The following is a 19932-nucleotide window of genomic DNA, read 5'->3' as shown; positions in this document are numbered from 1 at the left end:
TGCTTCCAGATTCATGTGGTTTATTACAGCTCCCACTTTGACACCATCCAGGAGGCGCTGGTCGAGCCCGGAGGCTTGGCTGTGCTGGCTGCATTTCTGCAGGTGACGGTGGCAGAAAGAGGGGGCAAATGAAGCCGTGCAAGGGGTCTGAGCAGCTCCTCCTGCGCTCTGGGGCAGTGGGAGGGGGCTGCGCTGGAGACACCCACCAGCACCAGCTTATGAGAGGGGCAAACGCCCCCACTCAGAGCTCTCAAGAGCCCTTTCCACTGCCATTCCAGGTTGGGTCAGAGGAAAACGAGCCATATCAGCACATCCTTGAACATCTGAATGATGTCCATGAGGAAGGTAAGAGCAAGGGGTGCGGCAAGGAGCCATGGGCAGAAGATGCTCATCCAGCCTGTCAGCTCTTGCTGGGCTGCTTTTGCTTTGCCTCGTCTGGAGAAATCAAGATTCCCGCAAGACTCTGTGGGTGCAGAGTGGGTGCTGGGCCATGGGGAGTCAGGGCTGCCTCTCCCTGGGCTCCAGCCCCTTTGGGCAGGGGCTCTGCAACACAGCTTTGCATTTGCACCTCGTGATGTTTTGGGACCTGAGATATTTTGGGGCTGGAGCAACTCCCCTAGGAGGAGAGGCCACAATGTTTAGGGTTTGTCCATTTAGGAAAAAGGCCCATGAGGTGTGTTAGATTGTGCATTGTGTTTTCTCACACACACACTTGTTACTGGAACTCTCTGGGGCCGTCTAACAAAGCGGATGTTCTGGGTCCCTTTGCTATGGACCACCCTCCCCTCCTTTCCTTTCCCAGGAGAAGAAACCTGGATTCCTGCCTTTGATGTAGCCAAGCTCCTTCCTGACGACCTCAGTCGCTACTTCCGCTATAATGGCTCACTGACCACTCCACCTTGTTACCAGACGGTGAACTGGACGATCTTTAACCAGACAATTCAGCTGTCCCCAGATCAGGTCTGTCTGGGTGGAGGAACATGCAGAGGGGTTGTCTTGTAGGAAGACGGTTCCCTGCATGTTGCCTTGCTTCTCTATCACAGGGTGTGGTCTGGTGATCCAGCTGTGATTCCTGCATTGCAGGAAGTTGGACTAGATGACCCTGGGGAGTGCTTCCAACCCTACAATTCTATGATTCTGTGATTTGCTGGACTCCCCTCTACAGTAGGTCTGCCTTTGGATCCTTGGGAGTGTTGTTTTCTGTCGGATGTTCCATCTCGATGACCTGTGCCTTCTCATTTCAGATCTCTCTGCTGGAGGACACCCTTCATGGAGATGAGGACGAGCTGATCCAGGACAACTTCCGCTTGCCTCAGAGTTTGCAGGGCCGGAGTGTCCTGGCCAGCTTCCCGATGCTCCACAGCCCAGAAGCGGCTCAACCGCCTGGTAAGGGAGCCTGTTGCTGGGCTTAGCTGAGAGTTCTGCCTCAGGACGGTCACACCTTCAACTCTGTAGAACAGCAACAAGGCAGCCTGTGGCTCCCTAGATGGTCTTGGGGCGCAACTCTCATGATTTATGGGCTGGAGTCCAGCAACATCTGGATGGCCACTGGTTCTCCATCCCCTCTGAAGGAGGGCCAGGGACCAGGGCAGGTCCACAGGACCACAGAGTCCGGCCACTTCTCTCTTTGGATGTTTCATCCCCTGATGCTCACCACTATTTATATCTCTCCTTTAGTCTTTGTTTCTAGTAGCTCCCTGCCCTGACCTCTTTCCTTCTCCTCCTTGTTCTGCTACTTTGTCTTCCCTGTACCGGGAGCAGCTGTATTGCAGGGGGCTGGACTAATTGACCCTTGGGGTTCCTTCCAACTCTACCGTTCTATGATTCTCAGAGTTTTGAGCAGCTCCTCTCGCCCACTGATTTCTGCCTTGGTCTCGTTCTGGATTAGAGGAGCAGTCCCTCCATTCAAGGTGATCTTGAGCAGCCTTGTCTCTTGTGTACTGAGGTCCATGACTCTGGGGCAGACACAGCCCTTTCTTCTCCTCTCTTCTCCCTCCCTTGGTCCTTGGCTACTTCCTAGCCGCCTCCGTCCCACCCACAAAAACACACACAGTCTGACCCTGATTCCTCGGGCCGTGGGACAATCTTGTTATCAGGCAAGGCTGTTGATCTGGCCGCCCTCCCAGGGCTGCCACTTGCCCTCCTTCCTGGTCTCCCTGAATGGGCTGTTGTGTCACAGGAAGGCTTCCCCTCCCAAGCCAAGGTGTGCCTCACCTGGCAGCTGGGCCTGGCCAGGGGGGGGGCAGGTGGAGTCCTTTGGAGGAAGAGATAGGATTGTTTGCCAGGCAGTTGCTCAGCAGCCACAGGAGGGTTTCAGGCTCCGCCGTCTCCACCTGGCATGGACGTCACTTGAGGGCATCTGTGGCTTTGCTGGGGAGATACCAGACGGAGCCTGAATCTTCGGTGCCAGGGAGGACCTCACTGCCACTGAACAGGTGAAAGGGCTCTTAATGTTAGACAGCAGCACCAAGCTTGGGTAGGAAACCTTGGATGGAGCTGAGCAAAGCCCAGGACCATTCCTTTGCCTGCCTGCCCATCCAGAGCCGCCAATCCCAGGAAAGCTGTGCAGAACAATGGCCCCCTCCCAAAGACAACCATTGATATGCATGGCACTTGGCACCTATGGGGGGCAGTTTCAGGCAACCTGAATGGTTGGCTGATGGTTAGCTCAGTTGGTGAGAGCCTGGCGCTAGTAAAATCAAGGTTGCAAGTTCTTTGATTCCTGCCTTGCAGAGGGTTGGACTAGATGACCCTTGTGGTCCCGTCCAACTCTACAATTCTGTGCATCTATGATTCAGACCGTTATGGGGAAACCAAAGTGTCTGTCATGGGATGTGCGTTGCTGTTGCAAGTTCTGCTCAGGGAGAGCAGTACCCTCCCCTACTTTCCCCACCAAAGGACAAATCCAGCCACGCTCCCTGGAGGCGCAGCTGTGGCAACTCCCTTGCACTCCTCTTGGAGGCTGTGAAGTTGGGCCACAGGGCTGCAGATTCCCTGGGATGAGGTGGTTGCCCCAGGGACATAGGAAGCAGAGGGTCACAGGGTCAGACCCCTGGACCACCATGCTCCGGGAGCAGCAGTGGCTCTCCAGGTTTCTGGAATGACTCTCTGCCAGCCCTTTCTGTAAATGCCACCAATCGAGATTGAACCTGGGCTCCCCTGGCCCAAGGGGTCTTGCTATGGGGCTCCGTCTTTGCCTGCTTGCCTTCAGTGAGCACAAGGACCAAAAGCGCAAAACAACACTGACCAGCTCCTTGTGCTCAATCCTGCAGGTGAGGAGGGATCTCCAAGGGCCCCGGATCCTTATGGTCCTGCAGAGGAAGGTGGGGGCGACAGTGCAGGATCTGCAGCAGGTAAGGCCTTGGGCTGCCCCCAAAATGAGGGGGGCCTGGTGGGGAGGTCTGGCTGGCAGCTCTGCTTCTGGGCTTCCTCTGGGGTGGAGGCCAGAGGGGGAGACATACCTCTGCCTTGATGCTCCAGTTGGCAGGCTCAGCAGGCATTTCCCCTTGGGCTGCCTCTTCTGAGGGCAGAAGCAGCTGTGGGTGAGGAAGGGCAGCTTCCCCTGGAGGGGCAGGTCTGACGCTCTTGGTCTCCTTGCAGGCAGAGGGCAGCCCCACACCCCAGATGGTGCCTCAGGGAGAGACCCTGAACCCGCCTCTGGAGAAGGTAAGGCTCTCTGGCTGGTGGCTGTGCTGCCCCTTCCTCTCTCACCAGGCTCCTTTCCTTCTCTGCTCCCTCCCCAATCCCTGCTCTTCATGCCTGGTTGGCCACTGCCACCGCCTCCCTGATGCTTGTCTGGGCTCTCCTTTGGCTGTGGCGCCCAGGGAGCTAAAATCTGGGATGAGCGGCAACCTATAGGCTGTGGGTCTGATGTGGGGCAGGGTGGTGTGTTACATAACCCCCTCCCCTGCTGCCTCCCTTCTTTCTCTGGCTCCTATTCTTTGGGGAACAGTCAAACCATTCCTCTTCCTGCCAAAGAAGATGTGAATGAACCCCTCAAAAGTTCTGCCACTGCCTCAGCACCACCCAGAGTTTTGGGGGGCAATGGGGTCCTTGTGAAGCTCCCTCTGTGGCTACACAGATGCTGTGGCTTTTGTGTGGTTGCTTCTGGGAAATCTTCCATGGTGGGCACATGTGAAAATTGGGAGGGGAGGAATTCACATCTTCTCTCTCCCCCCGCAATCAATCAATCAATCAATCAATCAATCAAAGCTCTACCTATTTTTTGGCACCAGGCTCCTCCCTCCCTTTTTACCTGGGCATTTGGCTCTGAAACTTAAGGGTTTTTAAAGTGCTGTTATGCCATTTCGTGCGGCAGGTGACGCCTTTCACTGGCGCTTTTGGGGTTTTTACTGTTCTGCAGGCTTGTTCTTGTTGGTTTTGGTGTCTAGACTCTGCCGTAAGCTTTTTTGAGACACTTTTGTGAGCAAAGCGCCTAATAAATATAAAAGAAAACAACCACAGCTCCTCCTACAATTCACTGTCTTGTGTGTTTTAGGTCAGAGTCCAGCCACAAGTTCAGGTAAGAGCAGAACTAGGGGCTTGTGTCTCCCCTCCTCCATCTTCACCCCCCCCCCCCGCAACCTGAGACATTGATCACTGGTTAGTAGCTCAGGAGAGGAGCCCCCCAGCTGCCCCTCCCTGGCGTCTGAATCCCATTTTTCTGCTTTGCTTCCAGGTGCTGACCAGCAGGTGGGCTCCTCCCTTCAGACAGGTATGTGCCCCATCCCTTGCTCCACCTGGGCACTATAGCTTGTGACCTCACTGCCTTCTTGCTGGGGGGTCTGGGGCAAGAGCTCTTCTCCAGCAGTTTCCCTGCAGGCTTTGTGGTTCACACTGCCATCCTTTATGTGCGGGTCATGGCTCCCCTCATGCAAGACTGGAAGGTGCCTCAGAAGGGCTCCCCCCCCCCCACCAGCCAGACAGGGCAGGACCTCCCTCACTCCCCTCACACCACTCAAGGCCTCCCTTAGCTACCTTCCCCAGGGCAGAACCAACAGGTTGCTCTCTTTCCACAGGGGACGTGTTGGCCGCCATATTTGCAGCTCTCTTTGGCATCACTGCTCTCGCCTTCTTCCTCTATGTCCGGAAGCACCAGGCCCAGAACCGCAGGTAAGAGGGGAGGGGCATTGCAAGCCCCTGGAGCTGAAGGCACAAAGCCCAGCAGAGGCTCCTTCAGGGCAGCTCCTGAATCTGGGGCTTCTGCCTAGGACCCCCTTCTGGGAGGGGTGCCACAAGAGCCCACGTGGCTGGGGGGGACCCCCCGTGCCTCCCAGGTGCTCTTTCTCGGCCTTTCTCCCCTCTCCCGCTTCTCAGGGAGGGTCCCAAGAGCTGCTCCCCTTTCCCACTTCTGTCTGTGACCTGCCCCAATGGAAGGGCAGTCTGAGGCACAAAGGGGTCCAGTGGAGACCTGGCTGCTGGGGAGAGGGGGAAGAACTCTGTCCTAAATGTGCCTCTACTTGCCTCCCACTCCCCCCCCCCCCGCAGACGGGATTCTCAGCCCATCAAGTCCAGCATCATCTACACAGCAGCCACCACGGAGGAGAACGCAGCCTAGAAGGAAGCCCTGGCAGTGTCTCTCCCCCTGCCTCTCACGACTCCCTCTGCCACGTCTGAACACCTCCCTGCCCCCACCCAAGGAGGAGACACCCAGGCACCCAGCCCCACGGTGTCCCCACAGCCTTGGCCCTGGCACCTGCCCCCTTGACTGAGCAGAAGCATGCAGGAAGGCGCCTCGGACACCAGCACAGGGACCTCGGCAAGGGCAAGGGCTCCTGGGTGAAGCAGTGGCAAGCCCCCTCTCCCTTTCCCCACAGTCCTGGGCAGCAGCGGCTGGATCTGACCCACCAGAGGGGGCGCTGCTCTGCTGGGTCAGGCCCAAGGCTTCTTGAGCCCAGCCTCCTGTTGCCCCCTGTGGCTACCCAAGGGCCTTGTGCAGGACGTCCCTGGAGTGGGAGACCCTCCCTGCGGCTGCTCTCCTTCCATGGGGAGCCCACAGCCAGCATGCCCTGTGGCCACAGAGGGCCCCCTCCTCCTCCCTGCCTTGGTCCAGTCCCCCTTTCAAGGCACCCAGGTGGCTTGCTGACACTGCGTCTAGTGGGAGCAATGTCTAGCCTTGGAGAAGGAGCCCTTCCTGCTGTCCATCCTGAATATGGCAACACCTGTCTTCGTTCTGGTTGGTTCTGAATGGGAGGAAGACTGGGACCGAGCGCCGGATGAAACCCATCTCTCCATTCCCACCTTGCTAGGGAATCTCTCCATTCCCACCTTGCTTGGGTCTGCTGCTCTGAGCCATTGCAGGGCAGTGCCAGGTGGGCATCTTGGCTGATGAAGGGATGCCCAGCCTGGGAGACGTTCTCCGGCCGACACACAGTAGAAGTGAGCGGCGCAGAGACAGGCGTCAGGAGGAGGCAGGCGCTAAAGATTCTGCTGTGCACAAGATGCGCCCCTGGAGTAGTTCAGCTGCAAGAGCAACAAGAGCAGCTCCCTCTCTGGCTCTCACACTCACAATCTGATTCACGGCTTCATTACTGTTGATTGAGGCACCTTCCTTTTTTCATCCCGAAAACGTTTTTACTGGGTTTTACTGGCAATGTTACAACCAGGAGGAATATGTACGGGGAGGAGATGGAAGAGAAATGTAGCATTTCCACATTTTCCTTTGGTCTCCTCTTCCTCTTCCCCTTTGTATGTGACGCGGTATATTTTGTTTCCCATTTCTGTTCCTTTCCTGTGGTTGCCTTGCCCACCAGTGCTCTGGTCTGCCGGGATGGGATGGAAGCCTGGCTGGGCATGGACTTTGCTGCGGCAGCTGCTGGGTCGCAAAGGCCGCACACAGAGCATTGGTTGTGAACTGAGACCCTCTTGCACCCCACCCCCTTTGGACAGGAACCCACAATGGAACCAGGCCTTCAGTGTGTCAGTTCTTTTTTGCATTACAAAAAGGTTTGAAGCACATGCTCCCATCTCTGCCCACTTTTTAAAAGAGAGTCACAGATGTGCTGGGTTGAAAGGGACCCCTGAGGTCATCCAGTCCAACCCCCTGCAGTGCAGGAACCAAAGCTCAAGCATCCCTGATGTGAAGGACAGCCCACCCTCTTCCTGGGGAGCCCCCTTCCTTCTTCAGTTCTGGGGGAAGCCTCCCCACCCCGCCTGAAAGAGCAAAGGGCCCTGAGGATGGGGAGAGGGGAAGGGGGGCCTCCGAGCCAGGCTGGCCCGCTTCTGCCCCCAGAGGCTCAAGCCCTGCTGCTTCTGATGCCCACTTGGCTGTGGGGTGTCCTTCGGCTGGGAAATGAAGCGTGGCCCTGGATCCAGGCATGAAGACGATGTCCCACGACACAAGGCAGGGATGGGCAAAAGGGCCTTGGGCAGCACAGCACGCCTCAACCATGCTGTGCGCATACAAGAAAGGAGGCCTCCCTGGAAACTGCGGGTTGCAGAGGGGTGGACTAGATGACTCTTTGGGTCCTTCCAACTCCTCAATTCTAGGACTATACAGGAGAGGGAAATGTCAGGATGCCATGGGTGAATGGATCAAGACTCCTTTGCCAGACTGGCGCTGCCATGTCAGTCGTTCAAGAGAAATCAGAAGCCCAAGAGCACATAGACAAGTTTGGTGACTGAACTGCCATGGCCAATAAACCAGCTGGGGTGGGAGAAGGGAAGGGCTGTAGCTCAGAGGTAGAGCACCTGCTTTGCAGGTAGTAGTTCTCCAGGTGAACCCCCAGCATTTCGAGACAGAGTTGGGAAAGAGTCCCGGCCTGAGCCCCGGAGAGCCACTGTCTCTGGAGAAAGTGTGGAGCTCAAAGACCCAGTGGCTTCTGGACTCGGCTGCAGTGCCAGGCCCAATGGCAGTGGGTGGTGGGCACCTTTATAGCAGGGGGGGGAGGGCCTGTGGCAAGAGATGTCCCTGTAGCCTAGGGGGCAGCTGAGCCGCAGAAAGGGGGGGGCCAACAGGCCAGTTCTGTAAAGCAGGGCCAGGGGACATTTTTGGCTCCTTGTCAAGACCAGCCTTTGCTAAAGCCGGCAGGTGGGTGAAGCTGACCGACTGTGAATCACACGACCTCATGCTGTCACCTGATTGACAGGTGAGATGTCCTTGCCACCTGTCAAGATCCCTCGGCTGAGGCTCCTGGTGTGGTGGCTCAAAGGCAGCTGCAAGCAGGACATTTTGGCTTTGCCTGCAAAAGGGTGCTTTCTGCCTGTTCTGCTTGCAGGTTTCCCATAATGGGCATCTGGTTGGCCACTGCGAGAACAGGATGCAGAACACTCTGGCCCTTGGCCTGATCCAGCAGCCAGGCTCCACTTAGGCTACTGTTTTGTCCTTCTCGCCACTTGACATGGGAAGGAGAAACAAGGAGTCAGCCAAGCAGGATTGGCCTCCCTTCGCACCAGCTGGCAGAGGCTGGCAAGGGCCCTCCTGGCACTGGAATCAGCCTGGCACCACCAGGATTGCTCTCTTCACACTGGCTTGATGTGAAGGCGCCACAATCCTGTTCTGGGCATGGATTTAAAGGCCAGACTTCCTGATTCCCAAGTTGAAGCAAGAATGGATAACGATCAGCAGGACAGAGATGGACCAGGTGAAGACCCCTTCACTAGCAGTGCTCCTCTTTTCTTCTATTTAGTTCTGTTTTCTTTAAGGGCCAACATTGTCAGAGTGTCAGGCTGATGGGAAGCCAGTTGCAGAGGTTGACTGGCCAGGGGGGTTTCTGTGGACATGGCTGAGGTTGAATGCAGGCGTATCCTTAGGGCATCAGTGAAGGGTGGTATAAAAACAAACCATGATGTCAGAAGCAGGATAAGCCCAGCAAAGGGAGAGGCAGTCAAAGAGCTCAGGCTTAATGCTCTCCGGATGCATCTTCATGGCAGTTATTTGGAGCTATATTAACTTTTTCCATAAAGGAAAGGTTTGGGGACGGTTGGAGGAGGCGGCTCATGTGGCCTTACCTGTGCAGTTTATCAAAGAAACTGTGTTTCTTTCTATATTTGGGTGCTCTTCACATTGAAAAATTGTCCCAGAGTAGACAACGAAACAGGAGGCATTTTAGGGCCCAATTAGTACTCGTGTTGAAAACCCTGGATTAATTGAGGTCCAATTACCCAAAAGTATTTATTCATTTAATAGAACTGTAGAGTTGGAAGGGACCCTGAGAGGCATCTAGCCCAACCCTCCGCAATGAAGCATCCGTGGCAGTGGCCATCCAAGCTGTGCTTAAAAACCCCCAAGGAAGGGGAATCCACATCCCACTTTGGGTCTCAAGCTGCTTTTGGACTACAACTCCCATCATCCCTAGCTAGCAAGACCAGTGGCCATGGAAGATGGGAGTTGTAGTCCAAAACAGCTGGAGGCCAAAGGTTGGGAAACACTGCTGCAGAGGGAGACACCAGAAAGTTCCTCCTGAGGTTTAACCGGAATCTCCTTTCTTGTAACTTGAAGCCACTGGTTTGAAGCTTACCCTCCAGAGCAGGAGAAAACAAGCTTGTTCCCTCTTCCATGTGGCAGCCCTTGGGATATTTGAGGATGGCTTTCCCATCTCCTCTCAGCCTCCTCTCTTCCAGGCTAAACAAAACCAGCCCCCACAACCGTTTCTCATCAGACTGGAAGGACACCAAAGGACATCTTGCCGCCCCCAGAAACACAACCCGAACAGGAGGAGCCCCTGAAGCAACCAGCAGCCAGCCCAGCCCTATTTCTCAGAGGATGCAGCCCCCTCTCTGAAGCCCCCCTTCCTCAGTGTAGCACCATCAACCCCACCACTGCCCAGACAGGTACACACACTGTGGGCCTCATCCAGCCTTTTTATTAGTACAAATGTGCAGAGATGTGCCCCCCATGAAAGAAAGAGGCCATGTGGGGCACTCCCCCTTCCCCAGTATCCCCCACCCCGATCCCCTCTCTCCTCTAAGCAGACCACACAGCTGGCTCTCCCTCTGCACCCCCACCCCACAGAGACAGATGCTCACCCCCCCCCAACACCCTATGCCGGCACATGACATTCGCCCAGCACCCCCAAAGCCCACCCCCTATTTAAACAACGCCAGCTGGCCAGAAACCCCTCTCTGGAGGGAGGGGGCTTTTGCTGCAGATTCACAGGGTCCAGGAGCTCTGCTGCAGCGCCCCTTGTGCCCAGACCTTCTACGGCAACTCGCCCCAAGAGGGGCTTCGGGGGGCAAGTCCAGCGGCCCCCTCCTCGGGCCCAGAAGCACTCCCAAAGGCACAGCAGCTGCGTCCTCCTTGCCTCAGCAAATGGCTCCAAAGGACAGGGCGGGGGAGCCCAGCGGGGCCTCAGGATCCGGGTGGTGGCGCTGTCCCACTCCGCAGGCCTGTGGAAAGAGACAGAGGGGGTCAGGGGCAAAGAGCCTGAGACCTCAAGCCCCAGGAGATGGAGGGGCCAACTCCAGGGAGAGCCAAAGGCCTCTGGGTGGGTTGCTGCTTGGAGCCAGGGTGATGGGGCAAGCTCTGGCCATACTTACACAGGAGGAAGTGGCGCAGGTTCTCTTTGGAGCCGCCAGAGACGAGGAAGGCCCAGACGGCAGCACCTGCCATGAGCAGGTAGGCAGGGAGGAGGCTCCCCAGGTAGATGGGGTTCCAGAATGTCTGCAGGAAGGGAGACAACATCACATTGCAGTAGACAAACAGGGAGGGGAAGTGAATGCTTCTGGAGGAAGAACTAACTAACAAAAGGCATTTCCATAGGGACAAATGTCAGGTTTTGCAATTAGATGGGAAGAACCAAGTGCACAAATATGAGGGACACCTGGCTTGCCAGCAAAACATGTGAAAAGGATCCAGGGGTCTTAACTTGAGTCCACCATGTGATGTAGCAGCAAAAAAAGATTAATGCTATTCTAGGCTGCATCAACAGATGTACAGTGGTACCTCTGGTTGCGAACAGGATCCATTCCGGAGGCCCATTCGCAACATGAATAGAACACAACCCACAGCAGCGCGTCTGCGCACGTGTGGGTTGCAATTCGCTGCGTCTGCGCATGTGTGAGCGGCGAAAATGGAAGTAACCCTTGCCGGTTCTTCCGGGTCGCTACGGGATGCAACCTGAAAAAATGTATCATGAAGCAAACAGCATGAGCTATGACTGTAGTCAAAAGGCTCCCTTGGGCGGTGGTGGAATCTCCTGCCTTGGAAGGTTTTCAGCAGAGATTGGGTGGTCATCTGTGAGGGATTCTTTAGCTGTGGTTCCTGCACCGCAGGGGGTTGGGCTAGATGACCTTTGGGGTTGCCTTTCAGCAACAACTCTGATTCTAACCTAGGATTTTGAATCACTTTATGCTAAATTGTAAGGTGAAGAAGGGCAGGAATTGAGTTTCATTCTGAATGAATTTTTTCCATTCTCTCCTTTGCAGGATAGTTCTCAAATGTGCTGCTGCTTTTCTTGTCTTTTTAGGATTTTTAGCATGTCCTTGAGAACTTGCTCCTACCCGTCATCTAACAATTGGCCTGTTCAGATTTCTGCTGGTCTGACAACTGAATGGAAGAAGTATCTCAGACCTGCCTCACCCTTTGGCTGCCAGCAGTGTGTTGGGGGGGGGGGTGAGGCCTCTCAGAGGACCATCACGGCCCCCTTTCATGGTGACCCAGACACTCCATTCACCTTGTTTCAGGTCTGCTGGCCTAGATCAAAGGGGGGCGGGTGTCAACACACACACCTCTCCAATACGGCACCTGAGCTCCCCATGACCAAAGTGCTGGGTTCAGGAAGCCACCTCGGAGCTCTCTCGACACAGGTGAGGGCAGAAGGTGCCCAGGAGCGCCTATGCTGGGTCTTCGGAAGATGGGACAGGAGAGGCAGGGAAGGGTGGGAGAGCAGAACCGGGGGGGGGGGGGTCCCCAAGTCTGGGGCCAGCCCGTTCTCTCTCCCCCCCACCCAGCGCACCTGGGAGCTGGCTGCTGCTTCCTGAACCGGTTTCTCCATGAATGCACCATCGCGGACGCCGGAGTGTGGCAAGGGGCACCTCTGACAGCGTGGGAAGCCCTGATCCTGGAGGAGCATCATGGGGGGGGGAGGTGTCTCACCATCCACCCCGATCCCTAAGCATGCACTGGCTGCCAGTGGGCAACTGGGCCTGGCTGGTTGCACCCAGAGCCCAGAGCGCCTTGGGACCCCAGGGCTTGGGACAAGAGCTCCTTCTGTGGGGCTCCTGCAGGGCTGGCCTGACTTGCGGTGGCAGCCCAGGGGCAAGAAGCAGGGCCTTCTCGGTGGTGGTGCCCCCTTGACGCAACTCCCTTCCAGGGGATTTTCAACTGGCCCCCGCATAAGAAGCATTTGGGTACAAGGTAAAAATGGCTCCGTTTGTCCTGTTTTCAGGGACATTCAAGGATCTATTCCTCAGGGAGCTTTTGGAGAGCTGCTTCTCCTCAGCTGGCTTTCCCATTCTCCTTGGACCTTGCTGGGCTGCTTCCTCTGAACATGAAGAGACTAGCATGGTCTTCCCCATCCTTTCATGCCGTTCCCATTTCCCCCCGAAGCATTTCCTTTTCTGTGGACATGGACTGATTCCCTCCATGGAGCAGCTTCACAGATTCCATTCAAAGCTCCAATTGGATTTCTCCATCACACGTCTCCCTCCCCTGTAAAACTTGCTTCTCCTGTCTGGTAATACTAATTTTATACCAGAAGTTCTTCTAACTCAGGGGTCTGCAACCTTTAAGACAAAAAGAGCCACTTGGACCCGTTTCCGAAGAAAACAACAACGGGGAGCCGCAAAACTCGTCATTATAAAAATAACTGTTTTGTCACTTTTTTATTATTTCTTTGTTTGACCCCTCAGAATTACTCCTCCTCATACAAATAAACGTTAAATTAACAAGTTACCTTTGTGTGTGTGTGTGTTCTTCACTCCCCTTCAAAACAGTGACCAGCGTACATGCCCCCTTTCAATGCAGTGACCAGTGTACATGCCCCTTACAATGTAGCGGGCGGGCGGGAAGGTGACGTTGGGACGGTGCGTGACTAATGCACGCACCGCCCCCATGCGACGTCACAGCCAGTACAGCGCCCGCCACAGTGGGGAGTGTCGGGGCGCACAATGCGCCTCTTCCCCTCGCTAGTATCCGTCCCGGAGCCGCGGCAAAGGTGTAAAAGAGCCACATGCGGCTCCGGAGCCGCAGGTTGCAGACCCCTGTTCTAACTTTTGCATAAAGACTGCAAACACTTTGGGGACTCTTCTTCTTTTTACCTGGGACATGACTTTGCAGTGCTGAATTTTCTATTTGAGAGGCAGATACAGACTGTTTTATGCTGGCAATTAAATGTAGCTAAATAACAGCAAATTCAATGCAATTTCTCTGGAGATTCATTTTAAAACAATACAAAAAAAACTATTAAAATACTAAATACTAGCAAGTTAAGAACAGTTGGGAATTTGAAAGACCCAAGTCAGTATTATTTCACTTATTCCTTTATGATTTAGATTAATGCATTTTCCTACTTCTTAAGGGAGCTGGAATGGTGAGTGTGGAAGAGACACCCCATAGCAGCCCATGGGGTGGCCGGAGGGGGTGGCAGTGCTTTCCCTCTCCCCTTCCCAGCCCCACATCACTGCCAGTCACTGGCAGCGGAGGGGGGGCGGCGGCAGGGAGCTCAGCACAGAGCAGGCGCAGTGTCAAGACTGCACCCCTCGACCCCAAGCCCCTGCCCCCCCCCCCCCGTGGCAGCTGCTCCCTTCCCTGCCCCTTATCGCCCAGGATTTGCTTTTGGTAGCTTGACTTCATTGATGCCATTATTTTACATTCCATTTATTCTTTTATCCTTCCTTCATAATAAAAGAATAAATGTTGCCCCGATTTGTTTATTATGCAATATACTGTTTGTTTTATGCTGCACCTTCATAGCAAATAAATGAATAAGCGAACCAGCGTGAGACGTGAGCCCCTCTCTGCCCTCCAGCTACTCACCAGGCCAGAGACGATCAGGTGGGTGAGCACCACAGCGCCCACCTCCCACCACTGCTTGGTCTCACAACCGTGGAAGAAGATGACCCCCCAGAAGGTGTGCAGAAGGACCAGCACCAGCGTCATGAAGGCTGTGGCGGGAGAGAGCATCCGTTAGGCAGGGAGGAGGCAGGCCAGGGGGGTCGGGGGGGAGCCTCTGGAGACCCTTACCTGACGTCAGGAAGTAGAGCTGGGAGTCCCCGTGGATGCCCACGGTGCCTGGCCCCAGAGCGTCCGCCAGAAGGTTGATCATGGAGAAGGCCCCACTCATGAGGCCAAAGCCCAGGCCGGCCACTGCGGGGAAGAAGCCGTTGTGCGCAGAGTCAGACCGTGGGACCCTCCCAGCCCCGCCTCAGACCCAGACATTTCACCAGGAATGCTCCCAGAGCCTCCCCCACGTCCCCCACCCCTTCCTGGACTGCTCTTTTCCCTCCCAGAAGGGAGATGGCTCAGCCCCAGATTGTCTGGATGGGGGGGGTGCACTCAAGCAGCCCCTCCCATGGATATAGAAGTCGGACCCCCCCCCGCCTCCGGGCCTCCTTTCTCCCTCCCTCCCAATCCCCAAGGGAGCCTGGGCTGAGAGCGAAGACCCTCTTTGCCCATTTCTCTTCCCTGCCCTCTAGAAACGCACCGTACGCCATCTGCTGGATGGAGATGGGAGAGCAGCCATCTTCACTCAGGGCCAACAGCCCCTCAATCGCCTTCCTGGTCAGGGGAGAGAATGAATCCTGAGTTTTGTACTGGAAATCTTCAGCATATCTCACCTTAAGCACTTTGGCCTGTCTTAGAACCCGAGAACTGTAGAGTTGGAAGGGACCCCCTCAGCAAGGCAGGAATCACAACTAGAGCCTGCAGTCTTGGTGCAAAGTGAGGGTCACCCTTCCTCTCTGCCTCTGTTTTCAACGTGATTTCAGGAGAATAACGTCTGCACAGAAGAAACCCCCAGCCAAGCTGATGGTTGGAGTCCACGCAAGGCAAGCCCCCCTGCTGGCCTTCACAGTCATGGGGCAGCCCACCATCTCTCCCGATGGGGCTCCTCATGGGTGGCGCTCATCAGGATTAGCCTTCAAGGGGAATCTCTGAGCTCCAGAGGTGGATGGGGGGGGGTGTCCTGCAGACAAGACCGGCACACTGGCCTCAATGGGACCAAAGGCCCAGGAAAGACCCCTTGCTACAGGCAGACCAGTATCTCCTCTGCCCCGCAGCAGCCATTGCTGCGTCTGCCAAGCCCCTGTGGTGGACTGTGGGGCAACCCACACCGTCTCTGCCCCAGGGATCTCACTTTGCCCTGGAGTCTCCTCCACCCCACAGTCCTCATGGGGGTCGGGGGAGGGTGCAACAAGATAGTGCTGGAAAGAGATCATTGCGCTGACGGCAACCTTGGAAGGCAAGATTACGGGGGAAAGGCAGCCTTCCGCAGGATGAGATGCGTCGGAGCCCAAGGAGATCCGAGCGAAGACAGCCGAAGACGCAGGAAGGGTCCAAGGTGCAGACTTCCACTGCAGCTCCTCCTCAGCGTGAGAGGAGTGCAAAGAACAGTCTTGCTTCCTCTGCTTGCTGCCTCCCTGTCTGGCTTCCCATGCTCTTGCCCAGCTGGAGGCTGTGGGATCGGGACCCTCAGGCCTGGGTGGGAAACCCTGAGCATCAGTCCAAAATGCCCGGGGAAGGGAAGACGTTCCGAAGCACAAGCAGAGAGGCTCAGGGAGGTTACAGGGAGGCCCAATGTTCAATCAGCCTAAGAATCTGCTCTGATAAGCCTCTTCATATACCAGTTGAAGCTGTATTTTCTCATGGCGCTACATTGCTTTATGCAGCTTTGTTTCCTTCAGATTACCGACCTCTATAACATTGCCACAGGTCCCAGGAATTATGAAGAGTCAGGGGAGAGCCCTGCCTCCCTCCAGGATGAACCCCTAACCAGCCCCCCTTGTCTGTGGCTGCTCAACCACCACGGACAGGAAGAGGGGGAGCTGCCTGGTGCCCCCACATCCCTCCACCCACCTGGCCCTGCACTGCCTGCCCTGACCGGCAGCAGCCACAGCAGTCCAGGCATTCAGGCAGAGGCTTCTCCCAGTGCTGCCAGGCCTTCTTTTCTGGGGGTCAAAAATGGGCACCTGGACGACAATCTGTGCTATCAACCGGCATAATGGGTCATGGGCAGCATCATTTTGCCCAGGACTGGCATCAGGCTGGTTGGGCGGTGACTCCCGGGGGGCCTCGCTTGCCACCTGCAGCTTCCACCACTGCTTCTCCCCCCCCCCCCCCGATTGTCGCTGGGTTGCTGGGAGGGAGGGTCCCCTTGGCAGCGCTGGGCTTGGTTTTAAAGGGACCTTTCCTGACCCAAGGCTGTAGCCCCCCCCCGTGTGCCCCCCCTACCTGAGCAGCTTGTAGTAGAGGAAGCGGAAGGCCTCCTGCAGCAGCACCGAGAAGATGACGCCGAAGATGAGGAGGCCCCTCTGGAGCGCCTCGTTGGACGGGTCGCTGGCCTTGGCCGCGATGAACCAGACCAGCGAGGAGAAGAGCAGCGAGGCCAGCCAGAAGAAGGCCCTGCAGCCGGAGGAGAGGAGGGCCAAGGTCACCGGCGCCCCCAGCCAGGAACCCCCCCCCCGGGCTGGCCCAGGAGCCCCAGGGCCCAGGCATTGCCCCCCCCCCCGGCAGTTGGGGGTCCGGCAGCCAGAGGCGCAGCTAGCTGCTCCAGCACATACTGGGCACCGGGGGCGGGGCTAGCCGCCCTCGGGGGTGGGGGGGGAGTCCCGGGGGGCGGGGATGACAGCCGGGCCGGGCCGCACCCCCTGCACCCTCTTCCTCCGCCCGTGCCGGCAGCCCCCCGAGCGAGGCCGGGCCCTGGCGGGGAGGGGGCGCGGTCTGCGGGGGGGGGTCTTCCCTGTCTCCCTCTCCCCCCCCCCCCGCACTGACCCTGCGATGAGGATGATGATGCGCAGCGGCTCGGCCACCACCGTCAGCAGGAAGAGCGCCAGCGCCGGCCCGAAGGCGATGAAGGCGCAGCCGAAGAAGACGGCCAGAGTCATGGCCGCGCTCAGGCCGCGCTCCCAGCCCCGACGGGGCGTCGTCCCCGCCGCCGCGATGCCAGCCCAGCCGGTCCCGGCGCCCAGGAAGACGCGCCGCTTCCGCCCCCGCCGCTCCCTCGGCCCCTCGCCGGGCCTCCGCCCCGCCGCTTCCGCCCTCCTGACATCACATCCCGGCCGGCGCCGAGGGCGGGCGCGGAGGCAGGGCGGCGGCGGCGGCGGCTCCTCCTCCTCCTCGGGCCCGGGGGCGCGGCGGCGTCGCGGAGGCAGCTCAGGGGCTCCCGGGAGCCTTCCGATCCCCCCCCCCAGTGCCGTTCCCGGGCGCGGCTGGCGGGCGCCCCGTCCGTTGTGAGCGCGCGGCTTCGCTCCGGGACCCGCAGGCCGGGCGGGGCGGGGCAGCTGGAGTCGAGTGGGGGGCGGCCGAGCCCAGGGGAAGGGCAGTGCCCACCAGCTGCGGGGGGGGGGGCGGGGAGGGCGAGGGCCCTCGGCCTGGGGCGCTGGGAGTTGCAGCTGCCGAACTCTTGCCGTGGGGAGAGCGCACGCCCCCTCCCGCCCCCTTGGCAAACTGGGGGCGCCATCTAGGAACACGGGGGGCGGAGCTGGGGGGGTGGATGGAGGGGAGCTCAAGGGTACACAGTACCGGCACCTTTTTCAAATGTTAAAAGCCTGACACTTCCTGTAACAACTTCATGGTGACTACGGGCACCTTTTTCTATATATATATATAAAAGCACTAAGGCTTTTGACAAAGTCCCCCATGATATTCTTGGAAGGAAGCTGGTAAAATGTGGGTTGAAGGAGGTAACCGTTAGGTGGATTTGTAGCTGGCTGGAGCCCAAAGAGACTCCTTAATGGATCTTCGTCATCCTGGGAAAAAGTGACAAGGGGGGTGCTGCAGGGTTCTGTCCTGGGCCCGCTGGCGTCCAACATCTATAAATGACTTAGATGAAGGGGTTGAGGGGATGCTCATCCAATTTGCAGATGACACCAAACGGAGGGGTGGCCAATGCCACAGAAGACAGAAGCAAGATTCAAAATGAGCACAACAGCTTGGAGAATTTGGCACAAGCTAACAAAGTGAATTTCAACAGGGACAAGTGTAAGGTTCTGCACTTAAGCAGGAAGAACCAGATGCACACATATAAGATGAGGAGCATCTGGCTTACCAGTAGGCAGTGGCGTAGCGTGGGGGGTGCAGGGGGGGCCGGCCGCACTGGGTGCAACATCTGGGGGTTAGGGTTAGGGGGCGCAAATTACTTGCCTGTGCTGACAACCCACGCTACGCCACTGCCAGTAGGACATGTGAAAAAGATCCAGGGGTCTTAGGACCACAAGCTTAACATGAGTCCACAGTGTGATACAGCAGCAGAAAAAGCAAATGCTACTCTAGGCTGCCTCAACCGAAGTCTCGTGTCCAGATCAAGGGAAGTCATAGTCCCGCTCTCCTCTGCCTTGGTCAGGCCACACCTGGAGTCCTGTGTCCATCTCTGGCCACCAGAATTTAAGAAGGATGTTGACAAGCTGGAACATGTGCAGAGGGTCTGGGAACCAAGCCTGATGAGGAACAGTTGAAGGAGCTGGGTATGTTTAGCTTGGAAAAGAGGAGACTGAGAGGAGATATGAGAGACATCTTCAAATCTCTAAAGGTTGTCAAAAGGAAGATGAAGCAAGCTTGTTTTCCTGCTCTGCAGGGCAGAACTCAACCGGCTATAGACTGACAGTACGCCAGAAGGAACCATCTGAGAGCAAGAGCTGTTAACACAATGATACGGACTCTCTGAGGAATTCTTTAGCTGTTTTATTCTGCACTGCAAGGGGTTGGGCTAGATGACCCTTGAGGTCCCTTCCAACTCTACAATGCTATGAAATTTAAGGTGCATTTATTTTGCAGCGATGTGCATCACTGTACACTTATTTTCACTGAGCTGCAATTGCCCTTTTCCTGCTTATTCAGCCGCCTGAGGAATCCTCACAATGCCTTTTGGGGTGGCGCCTCATTGGGCGTCAACATAACCCCTTTCCCCCGCTCTTCTCGCCTCCCGCTTCATCCCTTTTGGACTGACCACTTTCACACCCTCAGGTTGGGAAGTTGGATGATCTCAAGCTTACATTAGTTCTCCCCTCCTGTCCAAAGCACCTGGCGGGCTCTGCTAGGCAGAAATGAATCCCTGCCACCCCCACACCTGGGGCCACGAGACAGAGCATGGGCGCCAGAGCTCTGCAGAAGGGCAAGGCCACCCCAAGGGGCGCAGGATGGTTGCCCCAGGGTCTCCGGCACCCAGCAGGCATTGCAGCCAGACCTGGAAGCCTCCATCCTTCCTACAATTAGGCGAGCTAAGAAGTGTCTCTGTGTCCCACTGAGGGCCAGGTCTGCATCTACCTCCTCTTCATAACATGGAAGGTAGGTGCTGGTTCCACTGTGTCCAGTCCTGTAGGGCTCTTGGCCCCCCAACAGGGATCTCCTCTGGCTGGCGGCTTGCCCAGCCAGCTCCTCCTCCTCCTCCCTGCCTGGCCAGCCAGCCTGCCTCCCCTCAGGCCCCATTGTGGGCTGCAGCTGTTTGTGGAGCACCTGGCTTGGTGTGCAGAAGAGTCCAGGGTCCATCCCACCTAGAGAGCAGCTGCCAGCCAGTGCAGACAACACTGAGCTACATGGCTACATTCTTCCAAGGACCTCTCAGAGACCCCTTGCCTTCTCCTTGGAGTCAAACACCAGGGCTGGCCCACCCATGAGGCAAGGGTGGCAGAGCCACAGGGCAGCAGATCAAAGAAAAGCATTGCCTCCAGGGGCCCCACAAATCGAAGGCGCTGCTGCTCTCCTCCCCTAGGGAGCAAATGGCAGGTCTCCTGGGCGCTGCACTCACCCCTTAATCCCAGGGGGGTTGTGGCTCACCTCAGGTGTCAGCCCAGACCACCCCAAAAATAAGAGGGGCCACAGCTCTTCCCTAGCACTCCCCC

General features: G+C 56.9%; 2 protein-coding genes across 3 annotated transcripts in view; one reads left to right on the top strand and one right to left on the bottom strand.

The window, feature by feature from the left end:
• The window catches only part of CA9 (carbonic anhydrase 9), a 45487-nt gene extending 38530 nt beyond the window's left edge, over nucleotides 1-6957 (top strand). The window contains exons 5-14 of one of the 2 annotated variants that reach the window (XM_083466352.1): nucleotides 10-102; nucleotides 279-345; nucleotides 803-960; nucleotides 1245-1386; nucleotides 3273-3353; nucleotides 3601-3666; nucleotides 4499-4522; nucleotides 4679-4714; nucleotides 5019-5112; nucleotides 5488-6957. In XM_083466352.1, the coding sequence (XP_083322478.1) occupies nucleotides 10-102; nucleotides 279-345; nucleotides 803-960; nucleotides 1245-1386; nucleotides 3273-3353; nucleotides 3601-3666; nucleotides 4499-4522; nucleotides 4679-4714; nucleotides 5019-5112; nucleotides 5488-5557 (831 nt within the window). In that variant the 3' untranslated portion in view covers nucleotides 5558-6957. The remainder of the gene's footprint in view (nucleotides 1-9; nucleotides 103-278; nucleotides 346-802; nucleotides 961-1244; nucleotides 1387-3272; nucleotides 3354-3600; nucleotides 3667-4498; nucleotides 4523-4678; nucleotides 4715-5018; nucleotides 5113-5487) is intronic. The other variant, XM_083466353.1, reaches the window with a different exon arrangement.
• Nucleotides 6958-9787: 2830 nt separating this feature from the next.
• LOC310688817 (gamma-secretase subunit Aph-1b-like) lies at nucleotides 9788-17117 on the bottom strand. Its single transcript, XM_083465605.1, has 7 exons — nucleotides 16868-17117; nucleotides 16328-16498; nucleotides 14583-14656; nucleotides 14123-14245; nucleotides 13916-14043; nucleotides 10477-10600; nucleotides 9788-10326 (listed from the first exon to the last, which is right to left on the bottom strand). Exons 1-7 carry the CDS (start codon nucleotides 16978-16980, stop codon nucleotides 10289-10291), a joined length of 771 nt encoding a protein of 256 aa, XP_083321731.1. The 5' UTR covers nucleotides 16981-17117; the 3' UTR covers nucleotides 9788-10288.
• Nucleotides 17118-19932: the final 2815 nt, after the last annotated feature.

Source organism: Podarcis liolepis (genome assembly GCF_965112155.1).
Source record: "Podarcis liolepis genome assembly, chromosome: 11".
Lineage (NCBI taxonomy): Eukaryota > Metazoa > Chordata > Lepidosauria > Squamata > Lacertidae > Podarcis > Podarcis liolepis.
The sequence above is the reverse complement of the archived record's forward strand: the minus strand, read 5'-3'. Positions and strand labels throughout refer to the sequence as shown.

Bases quoted from the DNA above. Each gene is read 5' to 3' on its own strand.
- LOC310688817 (XM_083465605.1), bottom strand. From the start codon at position 16,980: ATGACTCTGGCCGTCTTCTTCGGCTGCGCCTTCATCGCCTTCGGGCCG. The intron at 14,044-14,122 runs GTAAGGGTCTCC...CTCCCGCCACAG, and splicing joins GCTCTACTTCCTGACGTCAG to CCTTCATGACGCTGGTGCTG. The intron at 10,327-10,476 runs GTAAGTATGGCC...CTCTTTCCACAG, and splicing joins CCTGCGCCACTTCCTCCTGT to GCCTGCGGAGTGGGACAGCG.